The sequence below is a fragment of the Platalea leucorodia genome (assembly GCF_965183815.1).
Source record: "Platalea leucorodia genome assembly, chromosome: 5".
Lineage (NCBI taxonomy): Eukaryota > Metazoa > Chordata > Aves > Pelecaniformes > Threskiornithidae > Platalea > Platalea leucorodia.
Genome location: NC_138827.1, coordinates 98,149,922 through 98,174,921, shown reverse-complemented (window position 1 = coordinate 98,174,921; position 25,000 = coordinate 98,149,922). Strand labels below are relative to the sequence as shown.

Here is a 25,000-nt window from a genome sequence, read left to right as displayed (position 1 = left end):
GTAACTTCTCTTTACCACAGAAGAAAATGACAATGAGGAAGGAAGTGCAGCAGAAATCTTGAACATTGCCACTATTATGCAAAAAAAAAAAAAAAAAAAAAAAAAAAAAAAGAAAAGAGCTGTTAACTGTTTTCCCCTTGCTGACTGGGTAGACGTGCCCTCGGATGGAAAACTTCTGATACTTGTGACTCCTTACTACCAGAAATCACATGAGATGATCAAGGAAGAAAATCACAATAACTATATTTATATCTAAGGCTGAACTTCTCAGAAATACTGTACCTTGATTAAAATTTCTGGTAGGCTGCAATAAAAATATCAGATGTGAGACTGGCCCAGCAGATCAATTATCATAATTGACAACATTTTATTAATACATATTGAACTCCTAAATGTTTTGGACGCGAGATATCCCTGTGAAAATGATCCTTAGAGAGGCAGAATGCCAGATCTGGGAAAAGAATCAAGGCTGGCTTGTCTGCTGTACAGTTTAAACAAATATTTTTCATCTGGTCTGCATATTCTATGCTTTTGTACAAATTTAGCATCTGTTTGTACCTGCATATTTTAACTTAAGAGCTTTCATTAATTTTTTTTTTTAAGCTTCAAAGCCATAAACATGTATATTTATACCACAGTATTGTACGCTGGTTGTAAAGCTCTGAATTAAGTCATTCTGTGCTTTAGTTTTGATTAGAATGATACAATTAGAACCTGTTATTCTACCAACTAATTACTTGTAGAATGTGACATCTGAAGAATACTACAAGATTACAAATTTAGGAATGAACCCAGAATGTGCTCTGTTTATATTATTCCCCTATCTTCAGTCAAATCATTGTCATGGAAATGGATTAATACTGGGCCAGTTTCTGTCCTCATCAAAATCTTTCTCACCAAAAAATGAGTAATAAGAATTTTAATGCTTCGTGTATCAATAAGATTTTAATAGCGGGCTTTGATCTTCTTGCCAGTCTATCACTTGATTGGCCGAGCAACATCCATCTTCCTGAATCATCATTGACTTGTGTTCGTTTCTGGGAAATGCTTGCTTTTTTTTTTTGGTCGCTGTTGAACTGTTTCTGGGTGCCTTTTGACATTTTATTTCTTACAAGGGCGACTAAGTGAAAGATTAAAGCAGATTTTTCGCTTAAATCTCAAATACTAAATTGTCTCACTTAGAAAAAAAAGAGAGATTGTATGTTTGTGCGTGTCTTCAAATAAAGAAAGGCTGGCATTTCGGAGAAGTTGAAAAGGCGAGAAAGAAATGTTATGTATATTTATTTTTGCCCGTGAAAACCCTTTGGAGGGTTAAATCTTAACCAAGCTGTATGTGTGAATACCTGTTGCACATGAACTAACAAATTAGCACCAAGAAACCAAGTTTGACAGGCACTCCGAGGCAGGCTGTAACATCTATGAAAATAAGCGTTCTCCCCAGTGAAGGAGCTGCATCCAGCCTCTTCGAGATGCTATTTTAACACACTCCCAACTCCCAGTTTCACGGAAAGTAAACCCATCCCTGATAAATACATAGTAAATAATTCTACACATATCATGCTCATTTGCATGTGAATTAAGCCAGTTTATGGCCATAGAGGCAGACTTTGTCAGTGCACAGAGTGCACAGAAGACGCAAACAAATTGTACAGGCAGAGAAGAACTGCCCACAGTTGAAAATTTGTCACATTTCTGCACCGCTTGATGTTAATACATGCTGCACTTCAAATGAGGTTAAAATGACGATGAGAGCTCAGAAGATCTGTGTGGCGATAGATAGAAATAGAGATATAAGAACATCTTGTATCTTCTTTTTGTATTTGCAGTTTCTTCCAGGTATAGATCTCACAGTGTCTGTTAACTGATTATTTCTTTTAAATACGGGGAAAGAAAAAAAAAAAAAAAAAAAAGAAAAAAATCCCTTTTTATCACCTGACTGCTTATTAGATTTGATATTGGGAAAAGCCCTTCATTTACTCTGAACAAATAGTTCTGTTTTCCACCACTGGCTGTCATGTTTAAAGTAAATAAGTTCTCATCCACCCAGCACTGCTGCACTCATTCAGTTGCCAGAACAAAGCCATTGTATAGAGGTCCACAACAGCCCTTTTCTCTCCTTCCCTGAGCAGGATCTTCCCTGTTACCGCAGCGTGCTCCCTAGCTTTGTAAGCAATTCAATAACGTGCAAATGCTAAAAGTGTGCATGCTTATTTCACAGAAGAAATGAAGGAAGATTATGACACTATGGGGCCTGAAGCCACAATTCAGACCACTGGAAACAATGGTACAGGTAAGGTCCTGCATGATACGAGCTTCGCTTTTCTTCTGTATCCTGTAGAATTAGTTGTGCATGAAGAGAAGAAGTGAGAAAACAATTTCTTTCTTGCTTTCAGTTTAACAATTAGGAAACATTTACATAATTTTCCTGTTTTTTTTAATTTTTTCCCCAATTTGATCGCAACAGTGCAGCGACAAACTCATTCGGTGAGAGTCCTTGCTATCCCTCCCGTGCTCTGCAACGTTTCAGCCCCTAACTCCTTTTAACTGCATCCCTGTAAGCTAATAGTTTTCAGCAGCATGAGGAGATGTTTCCCCAGCGAGGGTGAATATAGTGTAGTTTAAAGTAGCTGGGCCAAGATACAGTAGTCTTTTAATGAGAAAGACTGTACAAAGAGCTTGATAATGAGGATGGGGTGCACCCTCCTTGGCATCCCCAGATTCGCATGGTGCACAGAGTAAGCTACTTCAGAGACTGAAAACATCTTTTCAGCAAGACACACATAAACCCCTTACATAGATACACAGACACACACTCTAAATGCATATTTATGAGATTATTATGTTTCTGGCTAATCTTCCCCCCCCTCCACTTTCCACATCTCTTTCTTTCCCCTCTTCTTAGAAATCAATACATTTTGTGGAAAAAGAAAGGGGACAGAGATATTTAGCAGGCATCATCTCTGAGCCTCCTTTTTTTTTTTTTTTTTTCTGTAGCACAGCAAAACAGCAAAAGGTTTCTGTTGCTATTTTCTAATCCAAACGAACTCAGGGGTTTACCATGTTCTTTCCAAAGGCCACAAGGCCCCGCTCCATCCTCAGCACAGCTGAACGCCATGCATCACCCAATGTTTCTTTTGCATTTTGTCACAATTTGAGATCTTTCAGATAGCCCTGGTTTACACGGTTAAAAGTAAGAGTTTTCTAGTATAAGTACATTTCTATGCATTCCATTATGAGATTTAGTTCCTAGGTAATGCCCTCTACAAATATTACTGTAAAAGGTGGTACCTAAGTCTTGCAAGGATTTTATTACTCACACTTTCCTAATGTTGGTAACACCCACATAAAACCCCAATGCTCTTATTAAGTAACACAAGAAATTTACTTTATAATTCTTGAGGGGGAAAATAATAGGAAAATAAAACCATTTCACTGCTTTTTTCATCCATTAGATTTATTATGCATGAAAGGAGGGTGGCACCGAGGCACAGTTTATCATTACATATATACTTAACGATGTTGCCATACAGAACTGGATACGTATGTATTTTAAAAGCTTTTTTATTTCCAAGGGACGATAATAAAGTGACAAATTGTGCTTAGCACTTGGAGAAACAGGACTTTAAAGGATGTCTGATTCAGAAATAAGACTTGATGGTTATCTGAATTACCCTTACCAAAGCCTTTGAGGTCCCCTATCAGTCCGTGTGACTTCCTTTGCACATATTTTCCTTACCATAACAGGCCTTGACTCTTTCATACTTGCAATGTGGTCTGCTCGAGGGGGAAGACTTCATGTCCTCTTAGCCCCTTCCCTTCCAGTATCTGATGGTCTGTTCTGTCTGCTCGACTTCGGCCTCACGGCATCTCTCTGGGGGCAGGGTGCCCTCGAGCCCTCGCACAGCCCTGCCGCTAACTCTGCGTGGGGTCCATGGGGTGTCCTGCCTCTTCCGAAACCAGTTTTCTGGGAGAAAAGATAAAGGTTGCCCCTACCCAGCTTAGTGCACTGCAAACTTGTGGTTCCAAGAGTACTTTGCATTTAGGCGGTCTGCATTTAAAATGCAAAAGCTGCTCTGGATGTTGCACCTGGCAATTCCTTCCCCAAATGACCTGTGCAAAAGTCCCAGCCTCCTCTTTACTCCAGCTGCTATTTGCTGCAAAGGGCAATTGCTCAAATAACGATTACGCGTTGTCTAGTGCTCTGCTAGCGTTTAATTCAAATCTCTTATCACTGAGGCGTTCAGAGCCACCTCCTTCAGTGGAGGCTGGTACCTGGGTAGGTTGGGTAGAACATGTTTCTCTAATGGCTGCAGTCTCCATAGTCTCTTAAGACCATTGTCAGATTATTTAGTCATATTAAATCATCTGATAAACTAAATGCCTTTGCCAGTCTTTTCACCTTGAGTGGAAGATGCCAGGTGACAGTAAAGAGCATCCTTCATGCAGAGTAAAAACTCCCCCAGCTTGCCTGTTGAGGTGCCCCAACCGTTACTGGAGGAGGAAAGGGAAGAGGTCAGTCCCTGAACCATTGGAGATCCTTCCTACCTATTCTGGGAAATGTTCAAAGTTTTCTTCTTCAGCCTCACTATAGGCTTTGGGTCTGTCTTGAGTGTCTGGCCTCATTTTTTCCCTGCAGGTAGTAGTGAGATTTAATACTGGTGTTTAATAAAGTAGCTGGGGTGAGGCTAAGACTCAACCTAATGAAAGAATTTGGATCGGTGACACCATCTTCAGTGAAAGCCATATCGCAGTGACCTTCTGGTGTCCAAGAAAGGCATTTGGGTCTTTCTACAGATTAACATGGGCTCTTCCAGATGGGCCAAGAAGGTTTCTCTCATTTAACGCAAGGTGCCTCTCTCTCTTGACACCAGATCTTGTAGCGCTCCATGACCTGGGCTGAGCAGCGAGACAGCAGATACAGCTTCAGGCTCATTCACATACATCCAACTGGCAAAGCTGCTGTAGGTGCATGAAACAACTGTGGTGTATTTTTAGCATTAAATTCATTGCAGAACGTCATTAGTAGAGAAAGAAAACTAAAAGAAAAAGTCTCCGTTATTAAATTATTCTGCTATTGTCAGAATGGCCACTTCCTAGTGGTACTTAAAAAAGAAATCTTGTTATCCATACATTAATCAGTTGCATTTTTATAATGAGCCATGGAGGCTTTAGAGTGGAAAAGCAAAAGTGACCATTAGAGGGAAAATTTTAGTCTTTGGTCCTGGTAAATTAATTTGTAAATATTTGTGGGATTTCTGAAGTGGTTACTTGACAAAATGATATTTTGCAGAAGGGGTTTTTAAAATGTGAATGAGTAAATTCCTACGGTTTATTTTATTGTACCTGTTATGGTTATTACAACTGGGATGTTTGCAGAAAATAGATTCAGAAAATACAAATTCCCAGTAAACAACCAGAAAAAATTTTCCTGGTTTCGATTACTCACATCTGACAAGCTTCGAGTAAAGATCTCTTAATATAATTTAAAGAAGGGGAAAAAAAAAAACTTTCGGGGGGAGGAAAACAGAAGTAAAACTTGGCAGGTTGGAGGACAGGCCGTTTTCAGGCTGTAATCTGTGTGTACCAATGGGGGCCTCTCACTTCCTGGCTAATGAAGGCTGTGGTTTTATTAGCTTTGTTTGCGATTAAGGGCAGCTATCACCATCTCGCAGGACGAGTTCCCACACAAAATAACTGGTCTCCCAAGCTCCTTGAACCTCTCTCTCACTTTATCTTGAAAGGTCCTAAATGCCTCCAAAGATAGCTTTCCTTAATGCATTTTATTTTTATGTGACACGGCCACATCAGCTTTGGAGCTGAAAATATTTCTGCTCTCCAGGCTCCAATAATTAATTAAAAAAAGACTTATTTGGTGAGGTCACCCGCCGTAGATCTCGCTGAAATTCTTGCCTCGCAGGAGGGGATGTGCAATGTGTGTGCAGTGTCAGCCCACGAGGAATCTGGGAACATGACTTTCTGCATGGAAAACAAATTAGGGCACGAGGAGGGGAAGCAAGCCTTCCCCCCAGAAATCGAGAGAGAAACCTAATGGTTATCCGATGGGTCTTTTTCGTAACGCTGGGTGAGCTTCCAGCCACGTCTGAATTGTCAGTAGCGTTGCTGGTGAGAAACCAGATACACATGGTCACCTTTTGCTATTTATGTTAATCTGCAGCGTTGCAGCACTGGTTGTATTGTTTCAGTTAAGGATCTGTCAGCTTTTCCACTAAATCCCCTTGTTTTTAGGGGTTTATAATGTAGACATAAACATTTGCTTTAGCTCCCAGATTGCATGCACAGACATAGAAGCTAAATAATCCAGAGAATTAGGAAGTCAAGGCCAGTAATGTCGCAGCAGTCTTCCGCAGCCTGTTGGATCAGCCTCCAGATAGACTTGGGGGCTGGGAAGGAAGAACCTCGTTTGGGTTCAAGTTTGGGACTGAAGCTCCTAATATTAACTCAGGCCTTGCTCGGTGGCTTGAATCCTCATCCTGTAAATGCAGTTGGAAGCTCCAAAACCCCCCAGCCTGCCTGGAGGAGAAGGACACATGGAGCCATCCCATGGAGCCATCCCACCCTTTCCCCTTCCTGCTCCCATATCTCCTCTCTGGAGAAAAGGTCTCTTTCCCTGCTTGATAGGTAGCATTTACTGGGTCATGGCCTGAATCTGGCAAAAAATAAACTTGTTTTCTTTGGATCTATTGCTAAGCCAAGAGAAGGAGCGAAGATGGGGTAGTGTTAAGCCGGAGGGTGGATGATCTTGCAACAGTTGGAAGATCTAGGCATAGCAAGGGAATGAAAAGTCACGTTTCCAACGTAAAAAGTAATGCCTCAGCTTTGTTCGGATAAAAACGAAGTCAAAAACATAGGCTGATGCTCTTGTGCATAAGGTGTGCTTCAGTAGCCACCATTTTGTTATATTTCTCTCATAGTAACAAAATGGAGGTAAGGTACTTGGTCTTGTTCTCTGTACTTACAGTCTCCTCCTCTAGAAGTTGCTTCTTTTGGGGGAAAAAAGGGAGATATTGTTTCTCATGCTAATAACAAATGATAACAGGAGCTACAGAAGGACTAAGGGAGAAGCTCTGTGGTGGTGTAGCCATTCCCTACAAAACCGCTGTGATAGGAACAGAAGTTTCCTTCCAAAAACGGGGTCCCGTGCCCTGTGCCATTTGGTTACCGTTGCTAAAATACTACAGAATGGTTGAGAAGCTGCTCAGCTCATACGAGAAATAGGGCATATTTGTCTCAGCCAAAGGATTTGATCTTACTGGCTAAATAGATGAGGTTTGCATAGACAAATATCTACTTTTATCGATGACAGCGAGATCAGCGCTTCAAACCAGGTGCTTTCAGGTTTCCAGTTGTGCCCCAGTCAGAGGCCACGTCTCATTTTGCCAGCATCACCTTGCATTTTTGTAGGAAACCAAGGCAAAGCACTTACCCATTTCTAAACACCAAGGAGCTGGTTAGTCTCTGGTTTCCAGTGGTTACAAACCAGTATAATCCTGTAGGGCCATAACCCCTTTGATTTCCATGAGTTTACTCCATATTGCTCCCTGGCATCAGTGAGAGCAGAATTGTGCCATTTAATATTTTACTTTTACATGAACTGTAGAATAGTTTACGGCATTGCCTCATTTTCTTATTTCACCTAAGGAGAAATACATTAAAAATGTAATCAATCATAAGCCGTTCTTTTCATTTACGGTCAGTTAAAAACAAGTATCTTTAATTCCCTGCCACCAACTGTGTCTTCCAAGACTTGTTAATAAAAAAATAGAGAAAGAAAATGATCAGCTCCTTTTTTTTCCTGGTATAATTATATTAATATTTATAACGTCCCAGAGTTTTTAAGGTCTTTTCTTTATGCAGTGTTCATACATAGAGGAGAAAACCATATTTTTAGTAACAGGATGTTTTGTGGTTGAGCATATATTATGTTTCATGGACACTGCATGGACTATAAAAAATTGGGCTTACATTTAAGGAAAAGAAAGAAAACTCTCGTACAGACTGGAAAAGTGCTTTTAGGCTTGGTATCCCTGTTATGGTCTAAACCATGTGGTTCTATTTGTAGAAATCTATGAAGCAATAATTTTTTTTAAAACAACCTATTCTCCCATTGTAAATTAAGTTTTCAGGGAGAAAAAAAAAAAAAATAAAGGGAAGATGTTGCAAGCAATTCTCTTCTTGTGCCTGCCACAGAAGAGCAGCTGGAGGCAGGACCTGTCTTGGAGGAGAAGTGGTTGTGGTCTTTACTACCTGCAACGACCACCTCCCATGCGGGGACTGTCTCGGGATCTGGGGGCAGGCTGAGCTCAGTCCTGTAGGTCGAGCTGTGTTCATGCCAAAAGCCGTGGGTCCCTCAGGAACCCCCTGAAGGTTCAGGTTCCACAGATGAAAGATTACCTGCATTACCCAAGCCTCATAAACTTCTCCTGCTGCCCCGTAGAGCCCCTGTTCCTGTTAATTTAACTGCCCGCCCTTACTTCCATCCATGCTGGTGGAAAGCCCGCATTAATTTTATTAGGAGCTGGAGCAAGACCGATGAGAGTGAGGGTCCAGCTGCAGCCCCAGCCTCGTAGCTCCAGTACACAGCCTGTGCGTAACGATGCTAACCGATCCGAGCTCTCGGGGAGGACACACTCAAATCCCCTTTCTTTTCCCTTTCTCTCATTTTAGTGAAGAACGCAAATTGCACGTCGGACTTTGAGGAATATTTTGCCAAAAGGAAACTGGAGGAAGGAGATGGGCATGCAGTCAGCATAGCGGAGTACCTGCAGCGCAGCGACACGGCCATTATTTACCCCGAAGCCCCTGAGGAACTGTCTCGCCTTGGCACTCCAGAGGCCAATGGGCAAGAAGAAAATGGTGAGGCTGTAATTCATTTTTAGCCAGTATCCTGACCTCGTGCAGCTGTTGCAATTATAAATGCACTACATGCCTGGGTGTTTACCTTAAAAATTGAAGAACAGCTGCAGCGGCATGGAATTTCATGAGCAAAGATTGGGGCTGTAATTTCAGTGTATTGTGATTTTTTAGTCAGCAAATTTGTATTATTTGGCGGGTGAACTGAAGAGCTGAATTTAAACGGAGAAAGGCTGCTGCTCTAGTTGGGAGTTTGGGAAGTTTTAATAGAGTTTTAATGCAACTAAAGACGTGGTAGCCGACCCATCGCTCTCCGATGCCTTGATAAATAATTGGAAAAGCGTCAGTAGGAAGGATTCGGTCAATGGCATAAGTAACGTAACGAGCTGGGGCTGGAATGCAAATCGCCGATTGATCGGGAAAAGTATTTCTTAGTTTTCCAGCCAGCGAGGTCTGCGGGAGGAGCGATGCCCGTAATTAATTTCCTAACGGGGTCCGGAGCGGGTCCTGCGAGTCTGCCGTGGGCGTGCGTGGGTGCCGGTGCCTCCCGCCGCCGGTTGGAAGCGCCGTCCCTCCCTCTCGGGCAACAGATTGCAGCGATTCCTCTCATACCATCCCGGGCAATCAGCCCATGAGCTGCCATTGATTTGCTGACCTTTTGGCCTGCCTCTTTCCCTCCCCGTCCTGGGATGCAGACCTGCCACCTGGAACTCCAGATGCCTTCGCCCAACTGCTGACCTGCCCCTACTGCGACCGGGGCTACAAGCGCCTGACGTCCCTCAAGGAGCACATCAAGTACCGCCACGAGAAGAACGAGGAGAACTTCTCGTGCCCTCTCTGTAACTACACGTTTGCCTACCGCACCCAGCTCGAGCGGCATATGGTGACACACAAGCCAGGGACAGATCAGGTGGGGGGCTGGTTTTAAGTGATTTCTTTCTGTAATAACCCCTTAGAGAAACGATATTGCTTTGATTGGCAATCATTATTAATTTTTCATGGCATTTTGAAGATGCAGATCTTTTAATGGTAATAGCTTTAATTGAGGTCTAAATGATTTTTTGATGGTCTCTTCTAATATGATTTAATAGTCTTATGTTCACGATCGAATGAGTGTGTTAATTTCTAATTTAGAAATTTTATTTGCACTTTAACTTGACTTTAGTTTCGTTTTTATGTTCCTCAAAAAGTGAATGAAACTGTAGCATTTTAATTATACATTATTAAACATCTCAGCAATTTTAATTCCATTTTTCACCTAGTTTTACTTTGCAGTGTTGCAAATAGGAGCTCCAAGACATACTAAAAGATCCGCTAATATTTTTTCATTACTTTTTGAGTAACCTTTTCAATCACGTGAAATTATGCGTATTTTGTATAATGGTTTGTTAAACATAATTACACATTTTTAGAATAACTCTTCCTACAGTACATATAGGCTATTATTTGTGATTGTGCCACTAACACATGCGTGCACCAGAATTGCGGCATCGCTATCATTTGTATAGCCCGGCAGCGTATCTGCAATAAATCAAAGCGGTTTTTTCCTCAATGTGATGCATGTAATATTATCTCAGTGCTGCGTTTAAGGAAACGCTGCGTATCTCAGACAGGTGACTGAGCTTCCCTAGTGCTCCTAAACAGCCTGGCCATAGACCTGTGCCACAAAACTCTTTACACACCAGCAGACAAACTACTCCTGTCCTCACCGGAGAATTACTTCTGAACACCCGTCGTATGGAGGGCTGTAATGGAAACTCAAATGGCGTGGTTAAAACTTAAATACATAGATGTCTGCGTTGTGTCAAATTATAAAGGCTTTACGCCGTATTTATTTTTCTTAAAAACCTGAAAATCATGATCGGCTGTATTTCTCTTGGTAGGTTTTTCTCAGCGTAAGTGAAATTCAGTTAGGCGAACACACATCTCCTAATTGCGCGATCTTTGCAATTAGCATTTTTAAGAGACCCGTACCTTTTGCTTGATCTTAAATCAATATAAATGATTCTGGAGAGGTTTCTCCTATTCTTTCTTTCCCATGGCTTTTTTTGGTAGACAAACACGTGCTCACGTATATTTTTCCTAACCTGATCCACCATAAGATTCTTTCTTTTGCTTCGTATCATTAAAAACACCAGGGGAAAAAAAAAACGCCTAGGTATTTATCCAATGCAACCGCCTGAAATTTCACATGCGAGAGCGCGCTGGTGCTGGCGCATTATGAATGGTAGCTTTGGTGTTGAAAAGTCCCCTCATTTGCTCATGGCATTTACAATTAGTAAATTAAAATGATTGTATCATATTAACAGTGGCACAACTAAAGTTTATAGTAGTCCTCGGAGGGCGATGGGGGGAGACAAAACAGCTGTTGCTGTTTGTTTATGCAACTCAGCAACATATGAGCGCGGGTCCCTCAATGGCGCGCGGCGGGCTGGGCTCTGCTTGATCTTTGAAGGTTGCTGCTGTTTGAACAAACCTCCCTGTGTCCCATGTAACACCATCTGTCTCACCAGGAATGTGGGAAGAGGCAGCACACCCTCGCAGTTGTCATACCGTTTCGGCGCTGCCTTTTTTTTTCTCCCCCCCCCCCCTTTTTTCCCCTTCCCCCCCCTCCTTCCCCGCTCCTGCAATAGGCTTTTGTGCCGTGGCCGCCTGCAAAAGGCTGACCTCCTACCTTGAGCATCCAGAGCGGTTGGCTGCATTATTACAAATATTACTAATTTTTTTATTTTTTTTTTTTTTTTTCTCTCCAAATTCAAAGTCACGGGGCTTTTCTTGCTTGTTGCAAAAAGGTCAGCTGCCTTTGATTATATCTTTACGCCAGTTTTAACTTTCAACTTTCCCTTGCCCCTTAGAAGAGCACCGGGGGGAAAACATGGCACGAAAGGTAGCTCAAGTCTTCCCTGCTGCTCTGCGATTTTAAAAAACATTTCCAGCAGCAGCTCACGCCGAAGACGCAGTCTCTTCTGCTTGATAATGAATTAAATCTTACACGAAATGCCACTAACGACAGTGTTTCTGTCTTTCCTACACATGCAGTAAACAGAATTTTTAAACAAGCAGAGTCCCACATGTTCAGAATCTGCTAGGAATATTAAGAGCCACAAATCTTCTTATAAAACAGTTTCTCTCATCGTAAGATACCTTAAAGCAACACATTTCTGATGAGAGACTTAGGAAATAATTCTAAAGCAAATATCGAATGCTCGTGTGAAAGTACTTTCTCATTTGTTTCGGTTTACTGCCAACATTTTGATTTTTATTGCAACACTGATGAGACAAATAAATGTACATGCAGACCTTTTGGTCCGCTTGATAAATTCAGAGCCACATTAATTTTGTTTTTGTTTTTTAAGCTAGAAATTCATGGTTTCTCTTGCATAAAATTCATGTTTGTATCTTTTTTTTTTTTTCTCCTAGCACCAAATGCTGACCCAAGGAGCAGGCAATCGCAAGTTCAAATGCACTGAGTGTGGCAAGGCCTTCAAATATAAACACCATCTGAAGGAACACCTGCGAATTCACAGTGGTGAGTAGCAGAGGTGCTGGTGTGCACATTTGCATTTTGTTTAATTAGCTGAGTTTTAAAGACTGCTTAAAATTTACACAGTTCTGCTTCTGGCTTCTTGGAGCTACTAAGGTATTTCATAAGTGAGATCTGAGTCATCCTCATTTATAATGCTGTTAATACCACGGTCTCGCTGAAAGATTTGGAAATAGTAAAGCTTCCTGCAAATAATATGGAGTGTTTGTTTGGCAGTTTGAGTTCAGAAGCATTCACTCATTTCTGTGCAGTCAGATCCTGAAGAGTCCATTGTATTTTCCATAACAAAAAGTCCCCCCAAGTGAAATACAGCTCATATTCTCAGATAACGAGTAAGCGCAGAGCGTCTCGTATTGAATGACTTGCGCATTTTGCCTCTCCTGCTTGACGCAGCATCCAGCACATGAAATGCCACCGGGCTCTGTCCAGGCACAAACCTCCACCAATGCTGATGTGCAGGTCCTAACATTAGGACTCAGTTTCTCACACTGTGCTCATTTCCAGTGAAAATTCCTTTTTTTTTTTTTTTGAAGAAAAATAAAGAAGAAATGAATCAAATTTGAACGGTCTGGATTTGATTTGACTCCCTTCACCACAGGGTACTTACCTGTGACTTGCAATGGTCAGTCTGGAGCCAATCTCACACCTTGGCAGCCGTTGTCAGCTGGAGACCGTGGGTCCAAACTGACCTCAAGACCCATAAAAAGAGAAGAGTAAAGTAGTGGCGGTGTGTGGCCATATTCATGGAATTAATATTTTCCTCACTATTAATCAGTGGATACGCAGATGATCAGTTGGGTATCAAATGCGTTTGCTTGCAATTACAGCAGCAACAATGATAATTAACATTTCGTTTTAATTATCATTTTAGGTGAAAAACCATATGAGTGTCCAAACTGCAAGAAACGTTTCTCCCATTCTGGCTCCTACAGTTCGCACATCAGCAGCAAGAAGTGTATTGGTTTAATCTCTGTAAATGGCAGAATGAGAAACAATATCAAGACGGGTTCTTCTCCTAATTCTGTATCTTCCTCTCCTACTAATTCAGCCATTACACAGCTGAGAAACAAGCTGGAGAATGGCAAACCACTTAGTATGTCTGAACAAACAGGCCTACTGAAAATTAAAACAGAACCACTAGATTTCAATGAATACAAGGTTCTTATGGCCTCACATGGGTTTAGTGCAACTAGTCCTTTTATGAATGGTGGACTTGGAGCAACCAGCCCCTTAGGAGTTCATGCTTCTGCTCAAAGTCCAATGCAGCACTTAGGTGTAGGGATGGAAGCACCATTGCTTGGGTTTCCTGCGGTAGGCAGTAATTTAAGTGAGGTGCAGAAGGTCCTACAGATTGTGGACAACACGGTTTCCAGGCAGAAAATGGACTGCAAGGCTGAAGAGATCTCCAAGTTGAAGGTTTACCATATGAAGGATTCATGCTCTCAAGCCGAGGAACAAGGAGTTACCTCCCCCAATATTCCCCCCGTGGGTCTTCCAGTAGTAAGTCATAATGGTGCCACTAAAAGTATTATTGACTACACATTAGAGAAAGTCAATGAAGCCAAAGCTTGCCTCCAGAGCTTAACCACAGACTCGAGGAGGCAGCTCAATAACATTAAAAAAGAGAAGCTGCGAACCCTAATAGACCTGGTAACTGAAGACAAGATGATAGAGAACCATAACGTATCCACTCCATTTTCATGCCAGTTCTGTAAAGAAAGCTTTCCTGGTCCCATTCCGTTGCATCAGCATGAGCGTTACCTGTGTAAAATGAACGAAGAGATCAAGGCAGTCCTTCAGCCTCACGAGAACATGGTTCCCAACAAACCTGGAGTGTTTGATAAGCAAACCCTCTTGCTGTCATCAGTACTTTCTGAGAAAGGAATGACTAGCCCCATCAACCCATACAAGGACCACATGTCTGTACTTAAAGCGTATTATGCTATGAATATGGAACCCAACTCTGATGAACTACTGAAAATTTCCATTGCTGTTGGCCTTCCTCAGGAATTTGTGAAGGAATGGTTTGAACAAAGAAAAGTCTACCAGTATTCAAGTTCCAGGTCACCATCACTGGAAAGGGCCAGTGCCAAGGTGGCGCTGGCTGCCACCAACAACACTCCCACTAAAGACTCTTTGTCAGCCAGATCTCCAATAAAGCCTGTGGACTCTATAACTTCACCATCTATAGCTGAACTCCATAACAGTGTTACTAATTGTGATACTCCTCTCAGGCTAACAAAACCTCCTCATTTTACCAATATTAAACCAGTTGATAAATTGGACCACTCTAGGAGCAATACTCCTTCTCCTTTAAATCTTTCTTCCACATCTTCTAAAAACTCCCACAGTAGTTCTTACACTCCAAACAGTTTCTCTTCTGAGGAGCTTCAGGCTGAGCCTTTGGACTTGTCTTTACCAAAACAAATGAAGGAACCCAAAAGTATTATAGCCACAAAGAACAAAACAAAATCTAATAGTGTGAATTTAGAACACAACAGTGTTTCTTCATCATCTGAAAACTCAGATGAGCCACTGAACTTGACTTTTATCAAGAAGGAGTTTTCTAATTCAAATAATCTGGATAAAAGCACTAACCCAGTATTTGGTATGAACCCATTTAGTGCCAAACCTTTATACACAACACTTCCACCACAGAGCGCATTTCCCCCAGCCACTTTTATGCCACCGGTCCAGACCAGTATTCCTGGGCTGCGACCATACCCAGGACTAGATCAGATGAGCTTCCTACCACATATGGCCTATACTTACCCAACTGGAGCAGCTACTTTTGCTGATATGCAGCAAAGGAGAAAGTACCAGCGGAAACAAGGATTTCAGGTAAATTGTTGCAACCGTTTTCTTTTGAAAGGCTAGATTTTAGTATTTTGTGATATGTCCTCTTACAGAAGAAAAAGCCCAAAGTTATGTTCAGCATTTCCAACAAAATTAGCAGGGTTGATTTTAGTCTGAACTTGCAAAAATGCACTGGGGTAGGAAAACAAGTTGCAATTACATTAGGAGTACCTCTACTTGGATTCAGAAGCAGTATCAATACCTTTGAATAGGCACAATGCTTATGTTTTTATTCTGTTAAGAGCTCAGTCGTTCCTTATGAGAATCGTATCTAAATAATTAGAACGCTCATGAAAAATCCTATCCTGCAATAAAATAAGAAAAAAAGGAAACTTGGTAGGGCAACTGGTCCCTGCAGGGCTCCCCTCACAGTGAGCATAACTACAGCTCACCATGGGGAAGAGGAGCAGCGGGAGACCTCTTGGGAATCACCCCCACACTTGGGTGCAAAGCCGTAGCCCTCTAAGCAGAGGTCTGTATGGCCTCGTAGCAGCTCTATCCCACTGAAAGTCCTCAAAGCTTCCTTCTCCGTGTTTTTTGGGAGATTGCTTGCGCACCGTGACTGGGAAAGGAGTTCTCTTTTCTCATGAATGTCTGTGGGATGAGAAACATCGACGCGTTGCTTTACCATAGCCCCTTCCTTCAGCCCACCTACTGCCCTTCCCAGACTACCAGTCCTCTAATCCCCACCAGTCATCTGGAACAGCTTCAAAAAAACCCAGAGATTAAATGAAATTATTGGGAGAGGTAGCAGCTAGGGCCCTTAATCGCAGACAAAGTCTTTCCGTGGACACGTAACCTGGGTCAGCACTCCTTCGTGCCTGGGTACAACCTTTAATCTTTTTCTCAGGTTATCCCCGAGTCCATACATGAGTAGCAAAGGATTCCACCACTTGCATGCCTATAGCAAAGAGCTGCTCTACAGAAGTCACGTACTTTTATAGCTTTTTGCTGGGTGTATTCAGATATAATGTACAGAGTTTAGTTAAATGAGATTAACTGATTATAGATTAATAATTTTTTTTTACATTTGTGCGTGTTCCCCTATGTCCCATTATGGCCTATTAGTAATTTTACTGACTAGTAAATGTTTTATAGTTTCAAATGTGAAAATCAGGTATGGTTTTACATTACAGGCTGTAATCCCTCTTTGCACAATAGGAGCATAAATAGCACTGCACCTCCATAACAGCTGTTCCACCATTCCGATTTACAGTACATCTGCCCTCTTTGTAAATGTATTTAAGCCTATTTAATCTTCTCTAATATTAATTACTGCAAACCTAGTCTAAGAAAACCGAACTGTGTGATAGCAAATGGAAATGTATGTTATCATGCAAGTTTGCACTCTCTTTGGATCAAGACAAAATAAATATCAAGAAATTTAATAATTTACTGATCCACATTCATTATTGCTTAATGCTGAAGGCTGTTTTAACATAGATAGAACATTGATAAAAAGTGTTATTAATATTCCCTATTTCAAATTACAAAATTAAATATAAAAATATAGCTTGAGGCCTTTAGTCGGGAGACATACATTTAAATGGATTGCATAATAATAACATTTGTACCTAAATATAAAATTCAATTAAAACCTTTCTACAGATACAGAATATATCCAAGTTTCTGTGTTTTGAAAGGAATGATCTCTTAGCTGTTGCTTACACTTACCCCTGTAAAATATTACAATACCTTTTGCCGTCCATGAAGAGCCTCCCCTTTGCATTTTCTGCTCCTTGAAAATATTTAGTGCTGGTATGATAAATACTGTCCGCTTGTGTAAATCTGATTATCGCAGAGTGCTCAAAGACAGAAAGTTGGTCCGAGGATATAGAAGTAGAAGGCTCCTCGTTATTTCCACAGTTCCCATCAGCTGTGGTTTCGTTACCAAGGGGTTCCTAAGCTAAGAGGGACCACCAACCTAAGCAGCCATGATTTTAACTTTTCTGGGGTGGTTGGTTCCTCCATGGGAAGGAGCGGTGGTGGAAGCAGGTGTCACTGATGGGTGGTTCCCTCGCAGGGAGAATTGCTTGATGGAACCCCAGACTACATGTCCGGCCTTGACGACATGACGGACTCCGACTCCTGTCTGTCCCGAAAGAAGATCAAGAAGACAGAAAGTGGCATGTACGCATGTGACTTATGTGACAAGACATTCCAGAAGAGCAGTTCCCTGCTGCGACACAAATACGAGCACACAGGTAGGGCGGCTGCGCGTGCCGAGGGGAGGGATGAGGTCCATGCTACGCTCTTCACAGTCTTTCATGAGTACACTTGTGCAACGAATGGTTTGGCAGGTGCTGAGGTTTTCAACAGGGATGAAATAATATCTTTTGCTCAGTTTCACTTGCTTTAAAAATTTTTTTAATGGTTATTGCTTGGCAAAGGACAGTTGGATGTGATGGGGTGAATCTCAGCAGGTGCTACGTGAGATGGCATGTTGAGTGAGGTGGCAATTGTGGCACTTGGCATCTCGCAGGACGAGCCCTCTTCAAATAAGGCAGGCCCTAGCACTCAGAAGGATCTGCAACTTGGTCAACACAAAGTCTGGCACGGGAAGGAAGAGTGACAGTGTATTTCTCGTTTCTTAGACACTATCTGACCCTGCACTGTTTAATCCAATAGAAAAACTTCCACTGACGTTAGCAGCGTGAGAGCTGGCTCTGGTCGAGTTATCTCAAAATAAACAGCTCACGGGGGTTGCTCGCCGTGATTTTGCACACCAGCAGCGCAGGCAGGTTGCATTTTGCTTTTTCACTTCTCACTTAATGCCTCGGGAAGGTTTCCTTCTTTCCCAAGTAGGAACTGATTTTTGTCTAGTTCAAGGAAGCCTGCCAAAGCTCACTGCGGATTGTCAGCTTAAAAAATATTTTGGTTTGAAAAAGAAAGACCCTCTATCACACCTATGCTGGCCGTGGTTCCCCTTGCAGGCAGCGCTCCCTTGCCCGCTGTCAGCCAGGACAGGCATGAGCCTGGAGGTGGAGAGCTCTCCAAGGGGGACACATCGGCTCAGCACGTTTCAGTTAGGGAAAAACGGGACCGGAGCTCCCCGAATAATAGAGATATCAAGTTATGTTAGACAAAGGGAATGTGAATTATCATGTGAATTATTGTGCAGCAGGACATAAACCAAACTCCAACTTCCTAGAGTTAGAAAAAGCTTACTCAGGAGGAAACTTTCCTTAACTTTGAAAGCTGAGTCCCACTTCAGGAAATGAAGCAAGTCACATCATCCTTCAATCTCACCATGTGACGGTAAAAAACTTATACCTCCCTATTAATACGTCTTCCAGGCCGCACATAACCATTTGGCATTTCACGTATGAACAATTTACAATTCAGAAGTGGACTGTGCCTTTAAAAGAAAATTCTTTACTTTGTTATTTTTCCTTCTTATACTTTTCTTCCAAAGTTTAAGCTAATCCCACACAGGAAAATAAAAAAGGAAGTTAAAATACATGTGGGATTAGGAAAGAAAATTAAAAGCAACATTTTGGACTAGATCAGCTAGTTCATTGGTGGAATGTGCTTCCCACTACATTATTCAGATCAAATTGTTTATTCAGTAGAAGAAGCTTTGAAGGCTTTACGTCCCTGCACCTTTCCTCTCCTGAATGATTTTATTACAGCCATCTGCAAACATTATGGTTTACTACACTACTACCGTAAAGCTCTTATGTTAGAACTGGCCTTCATATATATTGGGATCTGGACATATGGTTGAATCCCATAAAGTTGGTAGTCCATAAGGTCGACAGACATATGGTTGAAAGGCTGAAAATTTGACAAGCTGAAATGTGTGCAATCACCTTGATTTGCAAAATAAACTGCATTTGTAAAAGCAAAAATATGTTCTGGTCCTTAAGTAGCACGGGAACCTACTGCCTTGAAAAATACCACACAGCTGCGGCATAGGGACTTTTCTCCTTCTCCTTTGCTCTGTCCCTTCTGGCTTCTCAACTCTACGTCCGTCAATTTTTATGAGACTCAGCCTTATGATCCAGAACATGTATATGGTGTCATATTTAATACGCTAGAACTACAGCACATCATCAAGCTCGAGCGTGGCGTTTAGAGACAGGAAGGATGGTCTTGTGGCAAAGGCAGGGGCGCTGGGGCTGAGCGCGCCGTGCTCTTTTCTGCCTTGCCACAGACTTCCTCTGAATTTCAGCAAATTGCCTCATCTTTCTCTCACCTTCGCCCATCTTTGAAATAGAGGGAAATGATACCAACCCGCCTCTCCGGGGTGTTGTAAGTCTTAATTCACGCAAACTGAAATCCTGCGATAGAACTCACTATATAAAGTGTGAAGTATTATTAAGGACGTGTTTGCTTTTACGGAGCCTCCACGCATCACGCTAACGTTAGATAGAGGTGGTTGGGAGCTCTGAAGACCTTGGCTGGGCTAGCCTCCATAACTCATTCACAGCCTTCACGAGGCACACTGCACTGGGACTTTGACTAATGGCTTAGCATGCATCTTAAGTGAATCTCAAATTAATTTGATAGTTTTTGGAAAAAGCTCGTAATTGCATTAATAACATAGGTGCGAAATTGCAGTCCGTGTTCAGTGGAAGGAACCAAATTGAAATGCATCTTCTGCATTGGGGGTCATTGTAAGAGTAGGCCCAGATTTTTCAATCAACTTTTTGAAACATAAAAAAGAGAAAAAACTTCTTTTCTGAGTGTGTTGCTGTTTTCTGAGCAGCTGATCACGATCCGTTGTTACTTCATTAACAACATATTTTAGGAGGAATTGGAACGCTTCCTGTCTTTCCTGGAGAAGCACAGATAGTGGATGCTGTTTATGCTGATGTCCTTTTTCCTATGTAAAAAAATCTATGTGCTTTTTTGGGTCTTTTTTCTGATATTTAAACAATCAGATTTTTCTTTGCCACCACTTCTCGTGGTCCACCTACCTATTGCAACCAATGCTAGAACAAGGGTTAAAAGAGTCAGACAGAGGCCACGTTCCTGCTCTGCAGAAAGAAAGATTTACCCCAGAGAAATCATCTGGAGCAAAAAGCAACACTGACACGTGAAACTACACGAGCTGGCTTAGTCGTGCGCAACACCAACAGCTGTAAAGGAGAAAACAGGAATGTTGTAGGTATTGTGGTGGAGCTGAGTTTCCCTGCCAGGGCAAGAAGAAGAATGGGATTTGGCCGGTTCTTTGTGTCAACCCAAGAACTTTTGATGGGACCATGCAGCCACAGATCAAGGCGCTCTCTGTGATTACCTCTGTACGCTGTGCCTGCCACAGCTTGAGCACAGTAGAAAAGGGGGCCCAAATTTCACAATCCATAATTTTTCATTTATGCAGTATTAGTGGTATTTTGCAATAGCTTCTAGCTTCACGTGGAGAAGGAAAATTTACTGTGTTACTGCAATGAGTGAATTGCATTGGTTCTGGCTGAGCTGAAATTTAGTGTAGAGGCCACTGCTTGCTGCAGGACCAAATTCTGCCAAGTTAATCTTGGGATGCCATTTAATTTTAAGAGAAGTTATGTGTCCATTTTAGAGTTTGAACTTTTCAAGATCCTATTTCTTTAAAACCAGAGGGTGCAGCACTGTAATTAGGGGGCAGAGCATGGCAGGTAGCACAGGAATTCAGTGCTCACGTTATTTTCCTGTGGAGTCTTATGAGCCCGTCCTAAGTTTGGTCAGGCTGAAATCAGTTGAGCAGATACTGCTTCATTTGCATGCATCTAATCTCAGATTTCTCCAAGCTACTTAGCACAAGGTTCGAGACACTTTCCTTACTAAAGGTGAAGAAGATGATTGCCTTCGTGGCAAACCATTGGTGCCATTTGGCGAACGAAAAAATCTTTGTGTTGCAGAGAAGGAGGGAAAGCAGTAGTGAGTAAGTGAGCAGGAGAGCAAACAGAACGGAGCACCTAGAAAAGAGAGAAATATCCTGGCTTCTGGATGGCAAGACAGCCCCCCCTTTGTCATCAACGTTGTGTTGGGCTGATGCAGGAGTAAGGTGAGGGTTAGTGTTCATTCTGCCATCGGCAATGCCCGTGTCTGCTACACACCAGCTTTATCGTAGCTTCACAAGGAAACTTGCAGCGTGCCTGCTCTGCAACAAAAGCTGGAAACAGTTTTTCAGAATCCTACCTAGAAATTTTAAATCCTTTCATTGTTGTTCTATATTACATCATATTCTATTTTATTACTTGTGTGGGCTGTCGAGGGCCTCATAGCTGTGCTAGTGCTTTCATCCTTTCCTTTTCCACTGTATATTTTATTAAGACCTCTTTTTTATTTTTGTAGCTTTCATGCTGATGCAAGCACTAGTTTTATTTCCAGATTGATTCTGTAAACTAAATATTGTTCTTGAGCCTGGTAGCAAATCAGCGCTCTCTGGCTAGTATTTTGAATTCCCAGCTCAGGAGTTTTCTTTATTTAGAGCTTGATTCATAAAAAATTTACATGCTATTTAAAGGTTATTTTTTCTTGCTTTACTCTGATACAAGTTTAGAATTCCCCATTTTACACTGAAATAAAGGGGGAAAAAAAGGATATATTCTATGTTTGTGAAATTTGTTCTGTAGACAAGGTTTCCTTTTCCAAACAGAACAGGTGCAGCTTGGGCAATTATATATAAATTGCATTTATCTTGCACCTTTGACCGCTTTGCTGTGCTCTGGCCGCTAATCCATCTCCATTGGGACTACATCTAACATCCAAACCCCCAAGCAGCTTCAAAAGAACTGCCTTTAAAAAATAAAAACAAACTGTCACAAAAATGTTTCCTTCTTTCCTCCAAAGAGTGAGATTTCTCTTTGGCCCCCTCCCATGGCAAAAAGACCCCCCTGCCTTAGGCAAAGGATGGGTGATATTTAGTCTGGGACCAGTGACAGCTTGTGATCCGATGTCTTATGACTTCTATACCACTGCAAACGGGAAAGGCATAGCTTTTCAGTCAAAGAATTTTAGCCCAGGAAGATTCAGAGATACTTACTGTTAGAGGTTTTTTCTGTTGTTTTGTTTTAGCAGAAATGCAATTTTAGAGACTTTGAAAACAGATTAATTTCCCCTCTGTAAATTGAGCGTGAGCCCCTGTGGGAACCTCTTTTTGCAGATGGTGGAATAAAAAACAGCCCAAACATTTCCTTTAGATATTTGAGAGAGATTTATCATTTAGCTTCACTGCAAAATGTGGCATCCACATCAGGCATCCACCTGATGACACACGAGTGTTGTGAGCCCTCCTGTGAGCTGCCTTGGGTACTTCTCTCCTAGCTCCATCCCCCATGGATGACACAGGTCATCTCAGATGAGACTGGGTAAAACCTGTAGGGTGGGATGTTCAGATCTGCTTCCTTTCGACCCATCTCTACTCCACTGATGTTATGACATTGAATGACAATGCTCTCGCTGTGCATTAGCTAAATAGCTGATAAAGCAGCCGGGACTACCTACAGTTTTAGGTTCTCCCCATCCACCTACAGTTGTAGGTTCTCCCCATCCACCTACAATTGTAGGTTCTCCCCATCCACCTACAACTGGAGGGTCTCCCCGTCCACCTACAGTTGTAGTTTCTCCCCATCCACCTACAGGTGTAGACTTCTTCCCAACCCCAGTGTAAAATACCTTACTTCAGCTTTATTTTATGGCCTACTAATGCATTGTAGGGATTAGGCACTTCTTTTAAATGGCTGAAATACTAGGTTTTGCACATGAGGGGAAAAGAATAATTCTTCCACAAATGTTCAGAAACCGGATACATTTAAAAACATATTTCAATTAGTGTTGTAACAGCTGCACGCTGTGCACTGCTAAGGTATGTTGTGTGGTGTCTGAACAAAGAACTTTGCTCAAGCTGTCATGTTCTCTCGGATCAAAACTGAGTCCTTGATATGGATGTGGTAGACAAAATAGCTCTAGTATAGCCTTTTTAGTGATAATATAAATTAATATGAAAATATGAAGTATTCAAATCTTCTTGTTTCTAAATTAATTTATAAAATATGGATGATTCCCTGCCAGGCTACCTCTGTGCTGGCTGGGGGGAGGCCCCAGGTAGTGGGAGCAGAAGGTGCAGCATTGAATGAACGCTGCGTGCCAGGGATGAGGAAAGCAGGCACCGACTGAGGGACAATGTGCTGGGTTTGGCTGGGATAGAGTTGATTTTCTTCACAGAAACTAGTATGGGGCTATGCTTTGCATTTGTGCTGGGAACAGTGTTGATAACACTGGGATGTTTTCGTTGTGCTGAGCAGTGCTTACACAGAGTTGAGGCCTTTTCTGCCTCTCCCCCCACCCCACCAGCGAGGAGGCCGGGGGGCACAAGAAGCTGGGAGGGGGCACGGCTGGGACAGCTGACCCCAACTGCCCAAAGGGCTGTTCCATACCATATGGCGTCATGCTCAGCATAGAGAGCTGGGGGAAGAAGAAGGAAGGGGGGAACGTTCGGGGTGATGGCGTTTGTCTTCCCAAGTCACTGTTACTCGTGATGGAGCCCTGCTTTCCTGGGGATGGCTGAACACCTGCCTGCCCATGGGAAGGGGTGAATGAATTCCTTGTTTTGCTTTGCTTGCATGCATGGCTTTTGCTTTACCTATTAAACTGTCTTTATGTCAACCCATGGGTTTTCTCACTTTTACCCTTCCGATTCTCTTCCCCATGTCACTGAGGGGGAGTGTGCAAGCGGCTCTGCGGTGCCCAGTTGCCGGCTGGGGTTAAACCACGATAGACGAGCACATCACCCAGCCTTGGGGAAGGGCAGGTGGAGGGAAGTCTGGATGAGAAGCAGTGGAGGTGGTTGACCTCCTGTTTGAGGAGAGGAAAAGTGTTGGGCAACTGGAAGGAGCACAGCTTGAAGAGGAGGAAATGTGGGGTGAGAAGGGTGTAGTGGGCATCAAATGTAGTGTGCATCAAAAAAATCAGGAAATTTGAAGTAATGGAGAAGAAGCAGCGCTGTGGAGAAGTGGAACAAGACTTGGGCTTGTCGATGCTAGGAAAAAGTAAGTCAGAGGGAGGGACTGAGACAGCGTGGGTAGAAGTTCAGTGAGGAGAAGGACACAAAAAAAAGGTGCCGAGGAAAAGCAGAAGGTCTATGGGGAACAAAAGAGGAACAAAATTAGCAGCTATGGAGATACTAACAAAGGGTAGGTAGCGTGTTGCTCTGAGTGGGCTCAGCAGGAGAGCTGGGATGAGGCAGGGATGCAGGCGGGCATATTTGGTGCATCCAGCTCGGTGGCTGGTAGCGTTGGGAAAGCTCCCACCTCACCCGTGAAGGTCTTCTGGCAGCGCTGGTGTTTGAGGAGTGCTTAGGTCGAGAGTGCTTTGGGATTTTAAGCTAATTTGAGTAAGTGACTTGATCGTGCTAAAATCTCCCCGTGTAAGACTGTGGGATTTCCCCATCGTGGCAAAACGTGGGCTCCAAATGGCAGGTAGCTGCCTCCACCTCTGGGTTTGGTGCACCCCCAGGTCAAGGCTGGAGGTTCAAAGCCAAGATCAGCGTACAGCTCCAAGCCCAGAGTCTTCTTCAGGCTTGACATTTAACCAACAGGTTAAATTGGCAGAAATGCATATTTAGGAAACAGATCATAAAAGCAATACTGCTATAATTCAATACATCAAGCTTGAATTTTCAATTTTACTGTAAAGGGAAATAAAGAAAAAAAGAAACCTTGTATGTATGCAAGCTTAGGAAACTCTCATACGAAGAAACGTAGTTTGAGTCCCAATTTCCAGGCATCCGCTAATTTCCCTGTC

General features: G+C 42.4%; 1 protein-coding gene across 4 annotated transcripts in view; it reads left to right on the top strand.

The window, feature by feature from the left end:
• ZEB2 (zinc finger E-box binding homeobox 2) overlaps positions 1-25,000 on the top strand; it is a 114,528-nt gene that overhangs the window by 86,609 nt on the left and 2,919 nt on the right. For 2 of the 4 annotated variants that reach the window (XM_082312269.1, XM_082312267.1), the window contains 6 exons: positions 2,219-2,290; positions 8,686-8,874; positions 9,567-9,781; positions 12,292-12,400; positions 13,287-15,256; positions 17,295-17,475. In XM_082312269.1, the coding sequence (XP_082168395.1) occupies positions 2,219-2,290; positions 8,686-8,874; positions 9,567-9,781; positions 12,292-12,400; positions 13,287-15,256; positions 17,295-17,475 (2,736 nt within the window). Of the gene's footprint in view, positions 1-2,218; positions 2,291-8,685; positions 8,875-9,566; positions 9,782-12,291; positions 12,401-13,286; positions 15,257-17,294; positions 17,476-21,114; positions 21,410-25,000 lie in introns of those variants that run through there. The other 2 variants (XM_082312270.1, XM_082312268.1) reach the window with 2 other exon arrangements.